The sequence below is a fragment of the Oncorhynchus keta genome, unplaced genomic scaffold (genome assembly GCF_023373465.1).
Source record: "Oncorhynchus keta strain PuntledgeMale-10-30-2019 unplaced genomic scaffold, Oket_V2 Un_contig_17033_pilon_pilon, whole genome shotgun sequence".
Lineage (NCBI taxonomy): Eukaryota > Metazoa > Chordata > Actinopteri > Salmoniformes > Salmonidae > Oncorhynchus > Oncorhynchus keta.
The window spans coordinates 13,726-32,652 of NW_026280247.1; the positions used below are offsets into that span (position 1 = coordinate 13,726).

At 41.7% G+C, this 18,927-nt stretch overlaps 1 protein-coding gene and 1 long non-coding RNA gene across 6 annotated transcripts in view; one reads left to right on the forward strand and one right to left on the reverse strand.

The window, feature by feature from the left end:
• Nucleotides 1-5,282: 5,282 nt before the first annotated feature.
• LOC127919559 (uncharacterized) lies at nt 5,283-7,487 on the reverse strand. Of its 5 annotated transcripts, XR_008103333.1 has the most exons (8): nt 7,465-7,487; nt 7,227-7,308; nt 6,924-6,964; nt 6,678-6,800; nt 6,456-6,496; nt 6,251-6,332; nt 5,499-5,662; nt 5,283-5,457 (listed from the first exon to the last, which is right to left on the reverse strand). It is a non-coding gene; the product is annotated as an uncharacterized LOC127919559 (long non-coding RNA). The 5 variants fall into 5 exon arrangements; XR_008103335.1 differs by lacking the exons at nt 6,251-6,332; nt 7,227-7,308; nt 7,465-7,487 and adding an exon at nt 7,104-7,126 and having other exon boundaries at nt 5,499-5,703; nt 6,678-6,759; nt 6,924-7,005; XR_008103334.1 differs by lacking the exons at nt 6,251-6,332; nt 7,227-7,308; nt 7,465-7,487 and adding an exon at nt 7,104-7,126 and having other exon boundaries at nt 5,499-5,703; nt 6,924-7,005.
• Nucleotides 7,488-10,672: 3,185 nt separating this feature from the next.
• The window catches only part of LOC127919558 (adhesion G protein-coupled receptor B3-like), a gene marked incomplete at its 3' end in the record, with an annotated part of 88,761 nt that continues 80,506 nt past the window's right edge, over nt 10,673-18,927 (forward strand). Inside the window, exons 1-2 of the mRNA XM_052503291.1 lie at nt 10,673-10,786; nt 14,479-14,640. Of these exons, the coding sequence (XP_052359251.1) occupies nt 10,684-10,786; nt 14,479-14,640 (265 nt within the window). The remainder of the gene's footprint in view (nt 10,787-14,478; nt 14,641-18,927) is intronic.

Consider the following 18,927-nt stretch of genomic DNA (forward strand, 5'->3'; position numbering starts at 1 on the left):
TTTCTTTTAAATCCACAATTTGGATCCCTCCACAGCCTCATAGAGGGTCTATATCGTTTTTTTAACCTCTCTGGATTACAACCAAATTATGACAGGTGTACTATATTATGTATTTGAATTTGACCAATAAAATGCTCTGACAGTGAAGTGGTCATACTCGGTATAAAGAAATCATCTCACTACAAAACATTTTAACAGAACGTTAGCAAGAATAGGTCCTATCTTGCTACCATGGAAAGAAAAATACCTGTCTATTTGTGGAAAAAATCACCCTGATTAACTCTTTAGACATATCCAAGTTACCTATCTGTTTATGGCTTTGCCTATACCTAGCGACTTATTTTTTTAATTATATGAGCAAAACATTTTCCATTTTATTTGCAATGGCAAGCCAGACAAAATTAAAAGGCCTGTATACATAATGAATATGAATTCGCAGAGCAGATACCTTGACGGCCCTGAAAGAACTTCATTGGACTCTATTTAAACTGGAAACCACATATCCTGAGGCTGTATTTATTGTAGCTGGGAATTTTAGCAAAGCTAATCTGAATACAAGGCTCCCTAAATTTGATCAGCATATCGAATGCGCGTCCAGGGCTGGCAGCATTCTGAATCATTGCTACTCTAACTTCTGCGACGCACACAAAGCCCTCCTTCGCCCTCCTTTCGGCACATCAGACCATGACTCCATTTTGTTGTTCCCAGCCTATAGACAGAAATTAAAACAGGAAACGCCCGTGCTCAGGTCTGTTCAACGATGGTCCGACCAATCTGATTCTTAAAGATTGCTTCGTTCACGTGGACTGGGATACGTTCCAAATAGCCTCACACAACAACATTGATGTATACGCTGATTCGGGGAGTGAGTTTATTAGCAAGTGCACCGGTGATGTCGTACCTACAGTGACTATTAAAACCTTCCCCAACCAGAAACCATGGATTAATAGCAGCATTCGCGCAAAACTAAAAGTGCAAACCACTGCTTAATCAGGGCAAGGCGACTGGAAACATGAGCAAATACAAACAGTGTAGCTATTCCCTCCGCAAGGCAATCAAACAAGCTAAGCGTCAGCATAGAGACAATGTAGAGTCGCAATTCAACGGCTCAGACACAAGACGTATGTGGCAGGGTCTACAGTCAATCATGGATTACAAAAAGAAAACCAGCCCCATCGCGGACACCAACGTCTTGCTCCCTGAGAAACTAAACAACTACTTCGCTCGCTTTGAGGACAATACAGCACCACTGACACGGCCCGCTGCCAAAACCTGCAGGCTCTCCTTCACCATGGCCAACGTGAGTAAAACATTTAAACGTGTTAACCCTCGCAAGCCTGCCGGCACAGACGGCATCCCTAGCCGCCTCCTCGGAGCATGCGCAGACAAGCTGGCTGGTGTGTTGACGGACGTATTCAATCAATGCCTATCCCAGTCTACTGTTCCCACATGCTTAACCTCTAGCGTCGAGCAATCCCGTATCCGGGAGCGTAATTATAGCCTCAAGCTCATTACCATAACGCAACGTTAACTATTCATGAAAATCGCAAATGAAATGAAAGAAATATATTCACTCACAAGCTTAGCCAACACGGTCATCTCAGATTTTCAAAATCTGCTTTTCAACCATAGCTACACAAGCATTTGTGTAAGACTATTTATAGCTAGCATAGCATTAAGCCGAGCATTCAGCAAGCAACATTTTCACAAAAACAAGAAAAGCATTCAAATAAAATAATTTACCTTTGAAGAACTTCGGATGTTTTCAATGAGGAGACTCTCAGTTAGATAGCAAATGTTCATTTTTTCCAAAAAGATTATTTGTGTAGGAGAAATCGCTCCGTTTTGTTCATCACGTTTGGCTAAGAAAAAAATCTGAAAATGCAGTCTCTACAACGCCAAACTTTTTACCAAATGAACTCCATAATATCGACAGAAACATGGCAAACGTTGTTTAGAATCAATCCTCAAGGAGTTTTTCACATATCTTTTCGATGATAAATCATTCGTGGCAGCTGTGTTTCTCCTCGAAGAAAACAAAAAATACACGCAGCTGGAGATTACGCAATAATTGCAAGTGCAATTGACACCAAGCGGCCACCTGGTAGATCTAGTCTCTTAAGGTCAATCTTCCAATGATTTGCCTACAAATACGTCACAATGCTGTCGACACCTTGGGGAAACGACAGAAAGTCTAAGCTCAGGGGAGCTGAAGGATGGGACTGGATGGTGTTCAGAGATAGATGGGAGGGTTGAGGGTAGTTGAAGGATGGGACTGGATGGTGTTCAGAGATAGATGGGAGGGTTGAGGGTAGTTGAAGGATGGGACTGGATGGTGTTCAGAGATAGATGGGAGGGTTGAGGGTAGTTGAAGGATGGGACTGGATGGTGTTCAGAGATAGATGGGAGGGTTGAGGGGAGCTGAAGGATGGGACTGGATGGTGTTCAGAGATAGATGGGAGGGTTGAGGGTAGTTGAAGGATGGGACTGGATGGTGTTCAGAGATAGATGGGAGGGTTGAGGGGAGCTGAAGGATGGGACTGGATGGTGTTCAGAGATAGATGGGAGGGTTGAGGGTAGTTGAAGGATGGGACTAAAAACAAACAAAAGATAACTAGTGTAACATATACTGTGTCTGTAAAATGTATATAGTATGTATAAGCTGGAAGTAGAAGCCTAAGTGTTGTTGTCTATTAGTTTACTCCAATTAGGGGAGGGGTGGTAGGGTTAGGGGAGGGGTGGTAGGGTTAGGGGAAAATAATAAAGCAATATATATATTTTTTTAATATATATATATATATATGATATGTATATTTATCCCCCAAAAAATATATGGGGATTGGAAATGATGCAGACAATTGATGTAAGCCACAAACTATCTGCAATATTAAAGGTGAGGGGTTGTCCTTGAATGCCACCCAATCATCTCCCTGTATACAGTACAGATGTATCTTCATAGCACAGTCACACCTACATTATAAGATACTGTCCTGACTGAGACCCACCATAAACATATCCCCTGGTCAGCACTTCTTCCGTCTCTCCTCTCACCCCTTCTATTAATGGACGCAGACAGTAACAACTGTAATGTTGTGCTGTACCATCTTCAGGACTGTAAACCATGGCTGTGTCCCAAATGGGACCCTTTTCTCCATTTAGTGTACCAAAGGGCTCTGGTCAAAAGAAATGCACTATCTAGGGAATAGGTTGCCATTTGGGAAACACACCATGCTTTGCCAGTCTGTTCGTGTCATTGAGGTTAACCTTCAGTTGCTACTAGGGATTTGCATGTGAAATCAGGTAACGGATTACTTATTGTACAGCAGACCTGGGTTTAAATACTATTTGAAATCATTCGAAAATACCTTCAGCATTTACCTTTGCCTTTGCCTTTAGGGGCTAGGTGGGTGAGGTTTGCAGTTTTGGGACTATTCCGTTGGTCCATTAAGCCAGGCCAACTCAGTCAAGCAGAGATGAAGAGTCTGAAATGTTTTCAAATAGTACTTGAACCCAGGTCTGCTGTGCAATATTGAAGACAGATTTAAGTGGATTATTTGAGCAAATAGCATTCCCAGCCATCACCATCTCTGTGTGAGGGGTTTTCTTTTCTTCATGACAGTACTTCTCTTTTGCTGGCACTTGGCTCATGAATGTATTGTATTCTGTAGTGGATGTTAAGATGTCATCATGCTATTCAGTCATTATTGACTTTGGGAATAGAAATCTATTCTTTTCAAAGTACTTTGACCCCGAGCTAATAGCGACAATGGTGAAAATGGTGTAAATACATACAACCTTAAAAGGCAGCACGTTGCTGTACAACACGGTTTGAAGTGAGTCGATGTAGGTGAGCTACCTGAAGAATGCTAACAGAAAAATCCATCTGTTTCCATGCAACAATGATAATGTTAAATACACTACTAAGCCATATTTTGGGTCACTGACCCCATACTGCAGATCCACAGATTATTTGGTGGTTATCCATAAACAAGGTTAAATTGTCATTTGTCTGATCCAACCCTTTAAGCACAGGCATCGATGTAATGTTTTTTTGAATAGCCTTTTGAATAGCTTGGACCTTGACTGCTGTGCAGCGCCTGCTCATCCATTTTACCTCATTGTGCTTATGTTGCACCACATTTCCATGGTACCCTGTTTTTGCTTTGGGCTCCGCTCTGCTCTGCTCCATTCGCTCTCCCCTACCTACCTGGACTGTAATGACGCACTGCTAGCCTTTCACAATATATAATACCGTATAAATCTACAAGCAACACATCATCATCTGTAAGCTGTGGGTGCAAAAGATGGCTCAGTCCATTGCTTTTTCGGAATAGGGTTATTGTCTGAGTAAGGCGCAGAGAGAGAGAGAGAGAGAGAGAGAGAGAGAGAAGAGAGAGAGAGAGAGAGAGAGAGAGAGAGAGAGAGAGAGAGAGAGAGAGAGAGAGAGAGAGAGAGAGAGAGAGAGAGAGAGAGGTCGATCCATTCCCATCAAGTATCTGGGACAATGTCCCGACAGCTAGGTGTCTGGCCTGGTCTGGTCAGACTTTAATCTAGATAGTGACTATCACCATTCATCACCAGAGGTAACTCAGTACATTGTGTGTGGGGACCATCTCCTTCTCCTGAGATGTGGTTCAGTCCATCGTACCAAGACTCTTTGACAACCATTGATGTGATGTGGTTTTGACGAGGCATTGGAGCTCACATACACACACACACACACACACACACACACACACACACACACACACACACACACACACACACACACACACACACACGCACACACACACACACACACACACACACACACACACACACACACACACACACACACACACACACACACACACACACACACACACACATACACACATGTTTGTTCACTGATTGACATGATACACACACGCTGAAAGTACACACACACACACACCGTTCTAAAAATGAGGTTACACACTGAAATAACTTTGATTTAATTGTATTAACACATAGTATAACCACACACGTCCCACACACACACACACACACACACACACACACACACACACACACACAGTCTTGTTTCTTCTACTCGTCATCATATTAACAGAATGTCCCATCACAAAAAGCCATCACAAGAAAGACATGTGAGACAGTAAAAATACATCATCATGTTTGTTCCTGATTGACATGATACACAATTATTAAAGACAGAGAGATCAAGAACTCGAAATACAAGAACGCTGAAAGTAGTTCTTTACGAAGTCAAGAGTTTATTGTGAGGATTTTGCCCCAAGTGTTAGGTGATTTTGGGGTTAATTACAAGTGAATTGAATTTAATGATATAATCGAGTCACCGTTCTAAAAATGAGGTTATGCTGTAGTGCTACTGAAATAACTTTGATTTAATTGTATTAACAACGTCCCATAGTATAACCTGTTGAGGTAGATTGTATTAACAACGTCCCATAGTGTAACCTGTTGAGGAAGATTGTATTAACAACGTCCCATAGTATAACCTGTTGAGGTAGATTGTATTAACAACGTCCCATAGTATAACCTGTTGAGGTAGATTGTATTAACAACGTCCCATAGTATAACCTGTTGAGGAAGATTGTATTAACAACGTCCCATAGTATAACCTGTTGAGGAAGAATGTATTAACAACGTCCCATAGTATAACCTGTTGAGGAAGATTGTATTAACAACGTCCCATAGTATAACCTGTTGAGGAAGATTGTATTAACAACGTCCCATAGTATAACCTGTTGTATTAACAACGTCCCATAGTATAACCTGTTGAGGTAGATTGTATTAACAACGTCCCATAGTATAACCTGTTGAGGAAGATTGTATTAACAACGTATAACCTGTTGATTGTATTAACAACGTAGTATTGTTATTAACAACGTCCCATAGTATAACCTGTTGAGGTAGATTGTATTAACAACGTCCCATAGTATAACCTGTTGAGGTAGATTGTATTAACAACGTCCCATAGTATAACCTGTTGAGGTAGAATGTATTAACAACGTCCCATAGTATAACCTGTTGAGTATAACCTGTTAGATTGTATTAACAACGTCCCATATATAAACGTCCCATAGTATAACCTGTTGAGGTAGTATATTGTATTAACAACGTCCCATAGTATAACCTGTTGAGGTAAGATTGTATTAACAACGTCCCATAGTATAACCATAGTATAACCTGTTGTCCCATAGTATAACCTGTTGAGGAAGATTGTATTAACAACGTCCCATAGTATAACCTGTTGAGGTAGATTGTATTAACAACGTCCCATAGTATAACCTGTTGAGGAAGATTGTATTAACAACGTCCCATAGTATAACCTGTTGAGGTAGATTGTATTAACAACGTCCCATAGTATAACCTGTTGAGGTAGATTGTATTAACAACGTCCCATAGTATAACCTGTTGAGGTAGATTGTATTAACAACGTCCCATAGTATAACCTGTTGAGGAAGAATGTATTAACAACGTCCCATAGTATAACCTGTTGAGGTAGAATGTATTAACAACGTCCCATAGTATAACCTGTTTGACGTCCCATAGTATAACCTGTTGATTGTATAACAACGTCCCATAGTATAACCTGTTGAGGAAGATTGTATTAACAACGTCCCATAGTATAACCTGTTGAGGTAGATTGTATTAACAACGTCCCATAGTATAACCTGTTGAGGTAGATTGTATTAACAACGTCCCATAGTATAACCTGTTGAGGAAGATTGTATTAACAACGTCCCATAGTATAACCTGTTGAGGAAGATTGTATTAACAACGTCCCATAGTATAACCTGTTGAGGTAGATTGTATTAACAACGTCCCATAGTATAACCTGTTGAGGTAGATTGTATTAACAACGTCCCATAGTATAACCTGTTGAGGTAGATTGTATTAACAACGTCCCATAGTATAACCTGTTGAGGAAGAATGTATTAACAACGTCCCATAGTATAACCTGTTGAGGTAGATTGTATTAACAACGTCCCATAGTATAACCTGTTGAGGTAGATTGTATTAACAACGTCCCATAGTATAACCGTCCCATAGTATAACCTGTTGAGGTAGAATGTATTAACAACGTCCCATAGTATAACCTGTTGAGGAAGATTGTATTAACAACGTCCCATAGTATAACCTGTTGAGGTAGATTGTATTAACAACGTCCCATAGTATAACCTGTTGAGGTAGATTGTATTAACAACGTCCCATAGTATAACCTGTTGAGGTAGATTGTATTAACAACGTCCCATAGTATAACCTGTTGAGGAAGATTGTATTAACAACGTCCCATAGTATAACCTGTTTGTATTAACAACGTCATAGTATAACCATTAACAACGTCCCATAGTATAACCTGTTGTCCCATAGTATAACCTGTTGAGGTAGATTGTATTAACAACGTCCCATATATAACCTGTTGAGGTAGATTGTATTAACAACGTCCCATAGTATAACCTGTTGAGGAAGAATGTATTAACAACGTCCCATAGTATAACCTGTTGAAGGCTCCCATAGTATAACCATTAACAACGTCCCTAACCAAGGTGTATAACCTTAATAGTATAACCTAGCTGTCTTTAAAGTATAATGAGGAAGATGTATTAACAACGTTGTATAACCTGTTGAGGTAGATTGTATTAAAACGTCCCATAGTATAACCTGTTATGTATTAACAACCCATAGTATAACCTGTTGAGGAAGATGAGTCCTACTTCATAATGTGTTTATTGAAATGGAATCAAACAGGTTGGAACAGGAGGATGCAGTCAAGCTGCCAGGGAAAACATACACCCACATAGAGCTGTTTCACCCACTTGATTCAAGTCAAGGGCAACATTCCCCATCAATGTTCCTTCCTGGGTCTTTAGAAATGTGTCAGAGACCATTTAAGACAGCATTGAGAGATCAGGAACATCTACATTATGTATGTGACATGTCCTAGTGTATAGCGGTGATCATGAATCATCGTGATGACAATCACGTCCCGGTTATTAACTCTCCAGGTTACCTTCTGCCAATGACTGGTTTCAGTACAACGTCTACTAATGGCCACCTCATCAGAACAGTAATATGAACCAGATTTGGAAACCTATGCTCTTTCACAATACCGTGCCTACCTGAACCTTACTGTGCTGGTTCTGGTATTTCCCCCTCACATTGTCCTTTCCAGCATGGGTCCATCAGCTATGGTGATGGCAGGATGAGTAACCAGGATGAGTACCAGGCCAGCACAGTACAGCTCAGCTTGGCTCGGCTTAGTAGTCTGAAAGGAGTTCTTTGTATGGGTTTTCCAATACTCAGTGGTTTCTTGGTGTTGGATTAATGCTGGTTCTGTTGTGATTCCCGATTAGTATCAAAAGCATGGCTGTGTTGTACTGGTACTTAGTTCTAGTCAGTGTGCCTCTCTCCTCTCTGACACTGCCCACCCATACCCATCACACATACAGTACATTACCTACTGGGAGAAATACTGCATCAGATCTGAGACTGCAGACAATATGCCCCCAAACATCCTCACTACTCCAGACAATACAACCCCAAACATCGTCACTACTCCAGACAATATGACACCAAAAATCCTTACTATTCCAGACAATATGACCCCAAACATCCTCACTATTCCAGACAATATGACCCCAAACATCCTCACTACTCCAGACAATATGACCCCAAACATCCTCACTACTCCAGACAATATAACCCCAAACATCCTCACTACTCCAGACAATATGACCCCAAACATCCTCACTATTCCAGACAATATAACCCCAAACATCCTCACTACTCCAGACAATATGACCCCAAACATCCTCACTACTCCAGACAATATGACCCCAAACATCCTCACTACTCCAGACAATATGACCCCAAACATCCTCACTATTCCAGACAATATGACCCCAAACATCCTCACTACTCCAGACAATATGACCCCAAACATCCTCACTACTCCAGACAATATAACCCCAAACATCCTCACTACTCCAGACAATATGCCCCCAAACATCCTCACTACTCCAGACAATATGACCCCAAACATTGTCACTACTCCAGACAATATGATCCCAAACATCCTCACTACTCCAGACAATATGACCCCAAACATCCTCACTACTCCAGACAATATAACCACAAACATCCTCACTACTCCAGACAATATGCCCCCAAACATCCTCACTACTCCAGACAATATTACCCCAAACATCATCACTACTCCAGACAATATAATCCCAAACATCCTCACTACTCCAGACAATATGATCCCAAACATCCTCACTACACCAGACAATATGCCCCCAAACATCCTCACTACTACAGACAATATGCCCCCAAACATCCTCACTACTCCAGACAATATGACCCCAAACATTCTCACTACTCCAGACAATATGACCCCAAACATCCTCACTACTCCAGACAATATGACCCCAAACATCCTCACTACTCCAGACAATATGACCCCAAACATCCTCACTACTCCAGACAATATGCTCCCCAAACATCCTCACTACTCCAGACAATATGCCCCCAAACATCCTCACTACTCCAGACAATATGCCCCCAAACATCCTCACTACTCCAGACAATATGACCCCCAACATCCTCACTACTCCAGACAATATGATCCCAAACATCCTCACAGACGATGATATATGTATGGTTTACTCCACAGTACTAACACACACCTGCCATGTGAGGTGTCTGTCGTGTAACACATATCACCTGCAGTGCATACAACTCCAAACGGATTGAAGAAAACACATACTCTATCTTTGCGTCGGCATGCTAGTCAAGTTTTTGAATAAAAAAGGACGTTTGTTGCGAAATTTGTTACATCCCTTCACCGGGACTAAAAATCTATGCGGCCAAACATGTTGCATCACCCATGTATTAATGGACAACAACAAAGGGACTAACAATTATTATCAGACAGCTCAGAATACATTTGTCAGTTAATAGAACTTATGATGTTAAATTATTATAAAGTGATTTCCTACACTCATAGTCTGTGTCCAAAATGGCACCCTATCACCTACATAGTGCACCAGTATTGACCAGGGCCCATAGGGAACTATGTAGGGAATAGGGTGCCATTTGGGATGGACAAATATTCTACTGAGCTCAACTAATTACAAAAACAAAATGTCTGGAATCTGTTAAAGAAACTGTGGATCAATAGTATCATGTTATGTTCATGACCCTGACCCTGACCCCCTCCTCTGTGGCTTCCAGATAGCTTACACATTTTTACTTTTATTTTGTTTTTTGTTTTTCTTGGGGGGTGGTTTGGGGGTGGTAGGGATTGGGAGGGATGGGTGGGTCTTGAGGGACTATGGGAAGTAATAGTGTCTTATTAAATTTGCATGTTTGCTATGTGTCTTAAGCTGTGCTTTTAAAGTCAATTAATACTCCTCCCAACTCACCCACGTTCGTTATAAATACGATGCATTGTTTCTTCTTATGCTTTAAAGTTAAAATGACAAGTTAAATATATATCTCCATATTTACTCTTGTATGATCTTTGTTTCTAGCCATGTACAGTACTGCAGTTTTTCTACTACGCATCTATCGTTGAAAAACAGTTTGTAATCCCTTTTATTTTGTGTCTCTGGAAGATTCCTACTGTTAAAGCCTAGCTTTCATTGAACCTCTATTTTGTCTCTAGAATATGGAATGATCGGCGAACATACTGTAAAAAGTCAGCGGCCCAGATCAGTCTTTGACACAAAGGCCCTGCAGGAGCAAGCTGAATCTGCTAAATTTATGGCACAAACTGGTAATACAATAGTTATGTTTCCTTCACCTTTTATTTTGTTAACTTATAAACTTAATGTCATCTAGGTCACTTGCATGCTCTTTCTTGTGCTGCACCTTTTAGGTGACAATGTTTCTGTATTTTATAACCTCCTACTACCTCCTCCTTCTTCTGTTGTTATTAACATTAAAACCCACGAGACAAATGTTCCTTTTCCCTTTGAGTATTTACTTAGAATAACAACTAGAATTGGGCTCCCTGGGTCTCTGTTCATTTGTTGTTACACAGCGAGTTGGCAAGTGCATTGCTCGTTTCTCAAATATTAAAGGCTAGGTAAAATTGTGCCCTGTCACAGTTAATAATATCCTTAAAAATGTGCCTAATAACATTTGAAAAATGTCCTTCATCGACAAGTCCTACTGCCTTCGGCAACAGTGAAACACATACTGAATAAAAAAATGGGTTTCATAAATAATGATTAATGTAAGATAAACAAAAATCTTAACATAAACCAGTCGAATAAACTAAAATATAGTGATGATTGTATCCATTCTAAAACTGCAGGAGGATAGAAATGAATTGAAAAGCACCTTTACTGCTGCTCCAGATCCACATAGAGGGTTTCTAGGCTCAATCCAAATGGACTGCGATAAAGAATATTCTGTTTTTTTTTTCTTTTTCCCTTTTCTTTCTAATTTCGTTTTTTATAAATACATGTCTCTGGGTTCCGCTAATTGTTTGTTTGGCTTTTAATTTTTTTTAAAACCCAATTTCATCTCATTTGTTGTTACTTTTAAATCTGTGACATTGATCAACACACCTGCCTTACTTTCATTTTAATTTGCAAATCCACTTTGTTGTTTACTAAATCCTAACAGCATGTCTCCATTCCAACACGCTGTGGGAGTGTGTTATTTATCTCTTATGGACCCCATCACTTTGCTCTTCAGTTCTTCCATTCTTAGATTGCCTAATTGACTCTCCCTGTACTTCTTCATCTTACCAATTGATCCACCTTTCAAAGTCTATTATAATTCTGATCAGACCAATTATATATAATAGGGTTTACAGTATATCCCTATTGTGTTGAATCAATCTATATCAGTCCTATTATACTGCAGCTTATTGACGCAATACAGAGGAAATCTTCATAAGATTTCAATTACATATAAATGTATTCAGAGCTGAAATTTCCAAGCCTCGTTGAAATTGAACATCACACGTACATCTTAAACTGTAATCAAAATATTTGAACGTTGTCTTCTTGCTTTCTAACACACAACTAAGCTATCTTGGATTATTCTATTCACCCTACCTACTTAGCTCAATGCCAAGGGTGTTAGTGTAACCAAGGTTAGCATTTATTCCATTTATTCAGCATTTCATGGCTTTTGGATTTGTGACATGATCATATTTTTGTATTGAAAGGCCTCACCGAGGACATACTGATGCATTGTGGACATTCACTGTCAATAAGGCAATGCTTGTGTCATTGGGAATGACCACCTAACGGCACACACATAAGCAAATTCACTCCACATGTGTTTATATACAATCAGTGTATGAAGTTGTACCTCTGAGAATTAAACGGGTATACTTGGTATACACTCCTAGAAAGAAGGGTTCCAAAAGGGTTCTTTGGCTGTCCCCATAGGATACCCCTTCTTGATTCCAGGTAGAACCCTTTTTGGTTCCAGGTAGAGCCCTTTTGAGTTCCATGTAAAACCCTCTGTCGAAAATGGAACCAAAAATGTTCTTCAAAGGGTTCTCATATGGGGACAGCTGAAGAATCCTTTTAGGTTCTAGAAACAACCTTTTTATCTAACTGTATGGTTCTAGAAACGGTTGACTAGTGTACATTTAAATATTCAGTAGCAACAGTTAAAACACGTCATAATAGGAGTGTGACACACCAGCAGACCTTTTGTCACATTCTGCTGTTTGGAAAAATAGTATTTTATGAACCCCATGCAAACTGGCACTGTGAATGTTTCTTCCATGCAACAAGCTCCATGCAACAAGCTGTGATCTTCTGAATAAAATGAAAAGGGGAGTTTTTCTTCCCTCTCGTTTCCCTCGTACTCTTAAGAAAAATATAAACGGGCAATTAAAAAAAAAAATGTTTTCACAAATTGTGATCAAACACTAATTAATATGCATTGGAGTTAGATCCTCTCTGGTTGTCAAGGAAACTGCACTGTAGACTGTAGTGCTGTAACACTGCTGTGGGATCCATACTCTAGACTTCTCATTTATTAACTCTCCATTCAAGTTGAACTTTTATTTCACTCGTAGATGTCCTTCTTGCATGCAACCATGTTCTTTTACATTTTATAGAGCTTTTTTGAAACATTTCATTTGGTTTTATTGATGCATGTGTCAGTATGAAAGATGAAGATGAAATGTAGCTGTAAGATGTAACACCTTTTAGTCAGGTAAATGGGCGAATCCCTTAATGTGTTCAGAAGTAACACTGGGGCCTGTGATGTGGAGCTTTGCTGTGATCTTTGAATAAATGTCCTTCAGACTAAATCTGACAAATGCTTAGTGTCAATTATGATCCATCTCTACAGTTCCTCCAAACCATTTGGGACTTTTACGATGATCCATCTGTACAGTTCCTCCAAACCATTTGGGACTTTTACTATGATCCATCTGTACAGTTCCTCCAAACCATTTGGGACTTTTACTATGATCCATCTGTACAGTTCCTCCAAACCATTTGGGACTTTTACTATGATCCATCTGTACAGTTCCTCCAAACCATTTGGGACTTTTACTATGATCCATCTGTACAGTTCCTCCAAACCATTTGGGACTTTTACTATGATCCATCTGTACAGTTCCTCCAAACCATTTGGGACTTTTACTATGATCCATCTGTACAGTTCCTCCAAACCATGTGGGACTTTTACTATGATCCATCTGTACAGTTCCTCCAAACCATTTGGGACTTTTACTATGATCCATCTGTACAGTTCCTCCAAACCATTTGGGACATTATTATTCTCGATCTGTACAGTTCCTCCAAACCATTTGGGACTTTACTATGATCCATCTGTACAGTTCCTCCAAACCATTTGGGACTTTTACTATCATCCATCTGTACAGTTCCTCCAAACCATTTGGGACATTATTATTCTCGATCTGTACAGTTCCTCCAAACCATTTGGGACTTTACTATGATCCATCTGTACAGCTCCTCCAAACCATTTGTACTTTACTATGATCCATCTGTACACTTCCTCCAAACCACTTGTACTTTACTATGACACAATAAGATGTTGTTCTTCTACTTGAGACTCCGTTCATGGGAGCCAGACAAGGTTTTTGAACAAACAGCTTTTTGACCAATTACTAGTCATAAAGGTTCTTGTTCCCTTCAATCACAATACAACAACACTTACAAAATGATGAATGGGAAATCAAAGGAACTGGATCAAGAGATATGGGGCCAATGACCAACAGAGTCGTGGTCTTCTCTCTTATTAATCATTTATCAAAGATCACATAAAGGTAAAACATGTCTATTTAGTTAAATATTAAAGTTAACTAGGTTAATATCCCTCCCCATTAACGTAGCTTCGGGTTTAGAATAACTCCTCCCCCATTGCTCTACATTGAAGCCCCACCCCCTGTAGCCCCACCCCCTGGGTTGATCATGTGACCGTGTTGCTGCATTTAACTGGTGTCACCCTTCTCCCTCCACACAGGTGAATCTGGTGCAGAGGAGTGGTCCCAGTGGAGCTCATGCTCAGTTTCATGCGGCCAAGGGTCGCAGGTGCGAACAAGAACATGTGGTTCACCATACGGAACACACTGCAGCGGCCCTTTAAGAGAGTCAAGGGTTTGCAATAACACTGTCCCCTGTCCAGGTAGTAATAGCTGCAGCATTATTACTTTACTTGTTATAACGTCTTTCTCCTTCACCCTTCATTTTTCTATGTGTGCATTGTTGTGCTTGCTTTGAATTGACCATCAAACCAATGTTTTTGTTACTGTTTAGTTTGACCTTTTAACTAGTCTATTTGGTTATATTCTTATTACTTAATATTCTTATTTCATGTATTATTATTATTGTTAGCCATCTATTATCTGGTGATGCTTTCTTCTCTTTGTGCATGTCACGGTGTTTTTCAGAAGTGTTGTCTATGTTATCCATCTCTTCCCATATAATGACAAGTCATTTCACCACAGCTCCTGAAATGATTGACAGTGATGTAGTTCTGTAGTTTTGCATGTTATGAAGATTAGGGAATTGTAGATTCTGGTTTGTGTCTCCAGGGTTCAGTGTGTGTTCTTGAAGGTCAAGGTTAGTGGTATATTTGTATATATATATTGCAGTATATTTACATATGTGTCTCGATGTAGGCTGTTACAGTAGTTGAGTTGATGAAATGTCACCTAGATTTTTGCATACTTAGTCTGGCACCTAATATTTTCGGTTTGTTGGTCCAGTCGATGTATTTTGCTCCTCTGGGGTCTTTAGAAGGTCATGACCTCTTACACTGTTGACAGATGTTGCGTTTTTTGGCAGAAGGTGGAGGTATTTTCTTATAAACACAACATTCCCCTACACAAGACAGTCATTGGTTATTCTTGGTGAATTGGGACTGAATGTGGCTCTAGAAGATGTATTGCCTTCTGAGTTGTGGAGACGAGACCCATCTTATGTGTGTGTCTACTGTATGTAGATGTCCATGTGTTCAACAGCAGCTGTCATACTAATGTTAGTGTTTTTCCATCTGTTGATTTGCAGGGAATTTTAGGAGCCATTCTTCTATGTGGCGGAAAGTGTCTCTGAAATTACATTTAGGCACAAAGTCCTATAAAAGGTTTCACCCCCATCAGCTAATCAGAAATTCATGCGAGCAGCTCTCTGACATTTAGTCAGACGTAGTCCACATTAAGATGTGTCATGACTAAGTGTAGGGTTGGCAGATTTCTCAAGGGTCAGACAAGAGGGCAAGACATTATTCCAAACCGTTTTCATTTACCATTTCGTACCTGACCAGCTTTGGTAGCAAGCTGAACTGACCCAACAAGCTTTGGTAGCTAGCTGAACTGACCAACAAGCTCTGGTAGCTAGCTGAACTGACCCAGCAAGCTCTGGTAGCTAGCTGAACTGACCAACAAGCTCTGGTAGCTAGCTAGCTGAACTGACCCAACAAGCTAGCTAGCTGAACTGACCCAACAAGCTCTGCTGAACTGACCCAACAAGCTCTGGTAGCTAGCTGAACTGACCCAACAAGCTCTGGTAGCTAGCTGAACTGACCCAACAAGCTCTGGTAGCTAGCTGAACTGACCCAACAACTGGTAGCTAGCTGAACTGACCCAACAAGCTCTGGTAGCTAGCTGAACTGACCCAACAAGCTCTGGTAGCTAGAACTGACCCAACAAGCTCTGGTAAGCTGACCCAACAAGCTCTGGTAGCTAGCTGAACTGACCCAACAAGCTCTAGCTGAACTGTAGCTAGCTGAACTGACCCAACAAGCTCTGGTAGCTGACCCAACAAGCTCTGAACTGACCAACAACTGGTAGATAGCTGAACTGACCCAACAAGCTCTGGTAGCTAGCTGAACTGACCCAACAAGCTCTGGAACTGACCCAACAAGCTAGCTGAACTGACCAACAAGCTCTGGTAGATAGCTGAACTGACCCAACAAGCTGAACTGACCAACAAGCTCTGTAGTAGCTGACCCAACAAGCTCTGGAACTGAACTGACCAACAAGCTCTGGTAGCTAGCTGAACTGACCCAACAAGCTCTGGTAGCTAGCTGAACTGACCCAAGCTCAAGCTCTGGACCCAACAAGCTCTAGCTGAACTGACCCAACAAGCTCTGTAGCTAGCTGAACTGACCAACAAGCTGAACTGACTGACCCAACAAGCTCTGGTAGCTAGCTGAACTGACCCAACAAGCTCTAGCTAGCTGAACTGACCAACAAGCTGAACTGACTGACCAACAAGCTCTGGTAGCTTAGCTGAACTGACCAACAAGCTCTGGTAGCTAGCTGAACTGACCCAACAAGCTCTGGTAGTAGAACTGACCCAACAAGCTCTGGTAGCTAGCTGAACTGACCAACAAGCTCTGGTAGCTAGCTGAACTGACCCAACAAGCTCTGGTAGCTAGCTGAACTGACCCAACAAGCTCTGGTAGCTAGCTGAACTGACCCAACAAGCTCTGGTAGCTAGCTGCTGAACTGACCAACAAGCTCTGGTAGCTAGCTGAACTGACCCAACAAGCTCTGGTAGCTAGCTGAACTGACAAGCTCAACAAGCTCTGGTAGCTGACCAACAAGCTGAACTGACCAACAAGCTCTGGTAGCTAGCTGAACTGACCAACAAGCTCTGGTAGAACTGACCCAACAAGCTCTGGTAGCTAGCTGAACTGACCAACAAGCTCTGGTAGATAGCTGAACTGAACTGACCCAACAAGCTCTGGTAGCTAGCTGAACTGACAAGCCAACAAGCTCTGGTAGCTAGCTGAACTGACCCAACAAGCTCTGGTAGCTAGCTGAACTGACCAACAAGCTCTGGTAGCTAGCTGAACTGACCCAACAAGCTCTGGTAGCTAGCTGAACTGACCAACAAGCTCTGGTAGCTAGCTGAACTGACCCAACAAGCTCTGGTAGCTAGCTGAACTGACCCAACAAGCTCTGGTAGCTAGCTGAACTGACCCAACAAGCTCTGTAGTAGCTGAACTGACCAACAAGCTGAACTGACCAACAAGCTCTGCTGACCCAACAAGCTCTGCTAGCTGAACTGACCAACAAGCTCTGGTAGCTAGCTGAACTGACCAACAAGCTCTGGTAGCTAGCTGAACTGACCCAACAAGCTCTGGTAGCTAGCTGAACTGACCCAACAAGCTCTGGTAGCTAGCTGAACTGACCCAACAAGCTCTGGTAAGCTGACCCAACAAGCTCTGCTGAACTGACCCAACAAGCTCTGGTAGCTGAACTGACCCAACAAGCTCTGGTAGCTAGCTGAACTGACCCAACAAGCTCTGGTAGCTAGCTGAACTGACCCAACAAGCTCTGGTAGCTAGCTGAACTGACCAACAAGCTCTGGTAGCTAGCTGAACTGACCCAACAAGCTCTGGTAGCTAGCTGAACTGACCCAACAAGCTCTGGTAGCTAGCTGAACTGACCCAACAAGCTCTGGTAGCTAGCTGAACTGACCCAACAAGCTCTGGTAGCTAGCTGAACTGACCAACAAGCTCTGGTAGCTAGCTGAACTGACCAACAAGCTCTGGTAGCTAGCTGAACTGACCCAACAAGCTCTGGTAGCTAGCTGAACTGACCAACAAGCTCTGGTAGCTAGCTGAACTGACCCAACAAGCTCTGGTAGCTAGCTGAACTGACCAACAAGCTCTGGTAGCTAGCTGAACTGACCCAACAAGCTCTGGTAGCTAGCTGAACTGACCCAACAAGCTCTGGTAGCTAGCTGAACTGTAGATAGCTGAACTGACCCAACAAGCTCTGGTAGCTAGCTGAACTGACCAACTGTAGCTAGCTGAACTGACCCAACAAGCTCTGGTAGATAGCTGAACTGACCCAACAAGCTCTGGTAGCTAGCTGAACTGACAAGCCAACAAGCTCTGGTAGCTCTAGCTGCTGACCCAACAAACTGACCAACAAGCTCTAGGTAGCTAGCTGAACTGACTGACCCAACAAGCTCCAACAAGCTCTGGGTAGCTGAACTGACCCAACAAGCTCTGGTAGCTGAACTGACCAACAAGCTCTGGTAGCTAGCTGAACTGACCCAACAAGCTCTGGTAGCTAGCTGAACTGACCAACAAGCTCTGGTAACTGAACTGACCCAACAAGCTCTGGTAGCTAGCTGAACTGACCAACAAGCTCTGGTAGCTAGCTGAACTGACCCAACAAGCTCTGGTAGCTGACCCAACAAGCTCTGTAAGCTGAACTGACCAACAAGCTCTGGTAGCTAGCTGAACTGACCCAACAAGCTCTGGTAGCTAGCTGAACTGACCAACAAGCTCTGGTAGCTGAACTGACCAACAAGCTCTGGTAGAGCTGAACTGACCAACAAGCTCTGGTAGCTAGCTGAACTGACCAACAAGCTCTGGTAGCTAGCTGAACTGACCAACAAGCTCTGGTAGCTAGCTGAACTGACCAACAAGCTCTGTAGTAGCTGACCAACA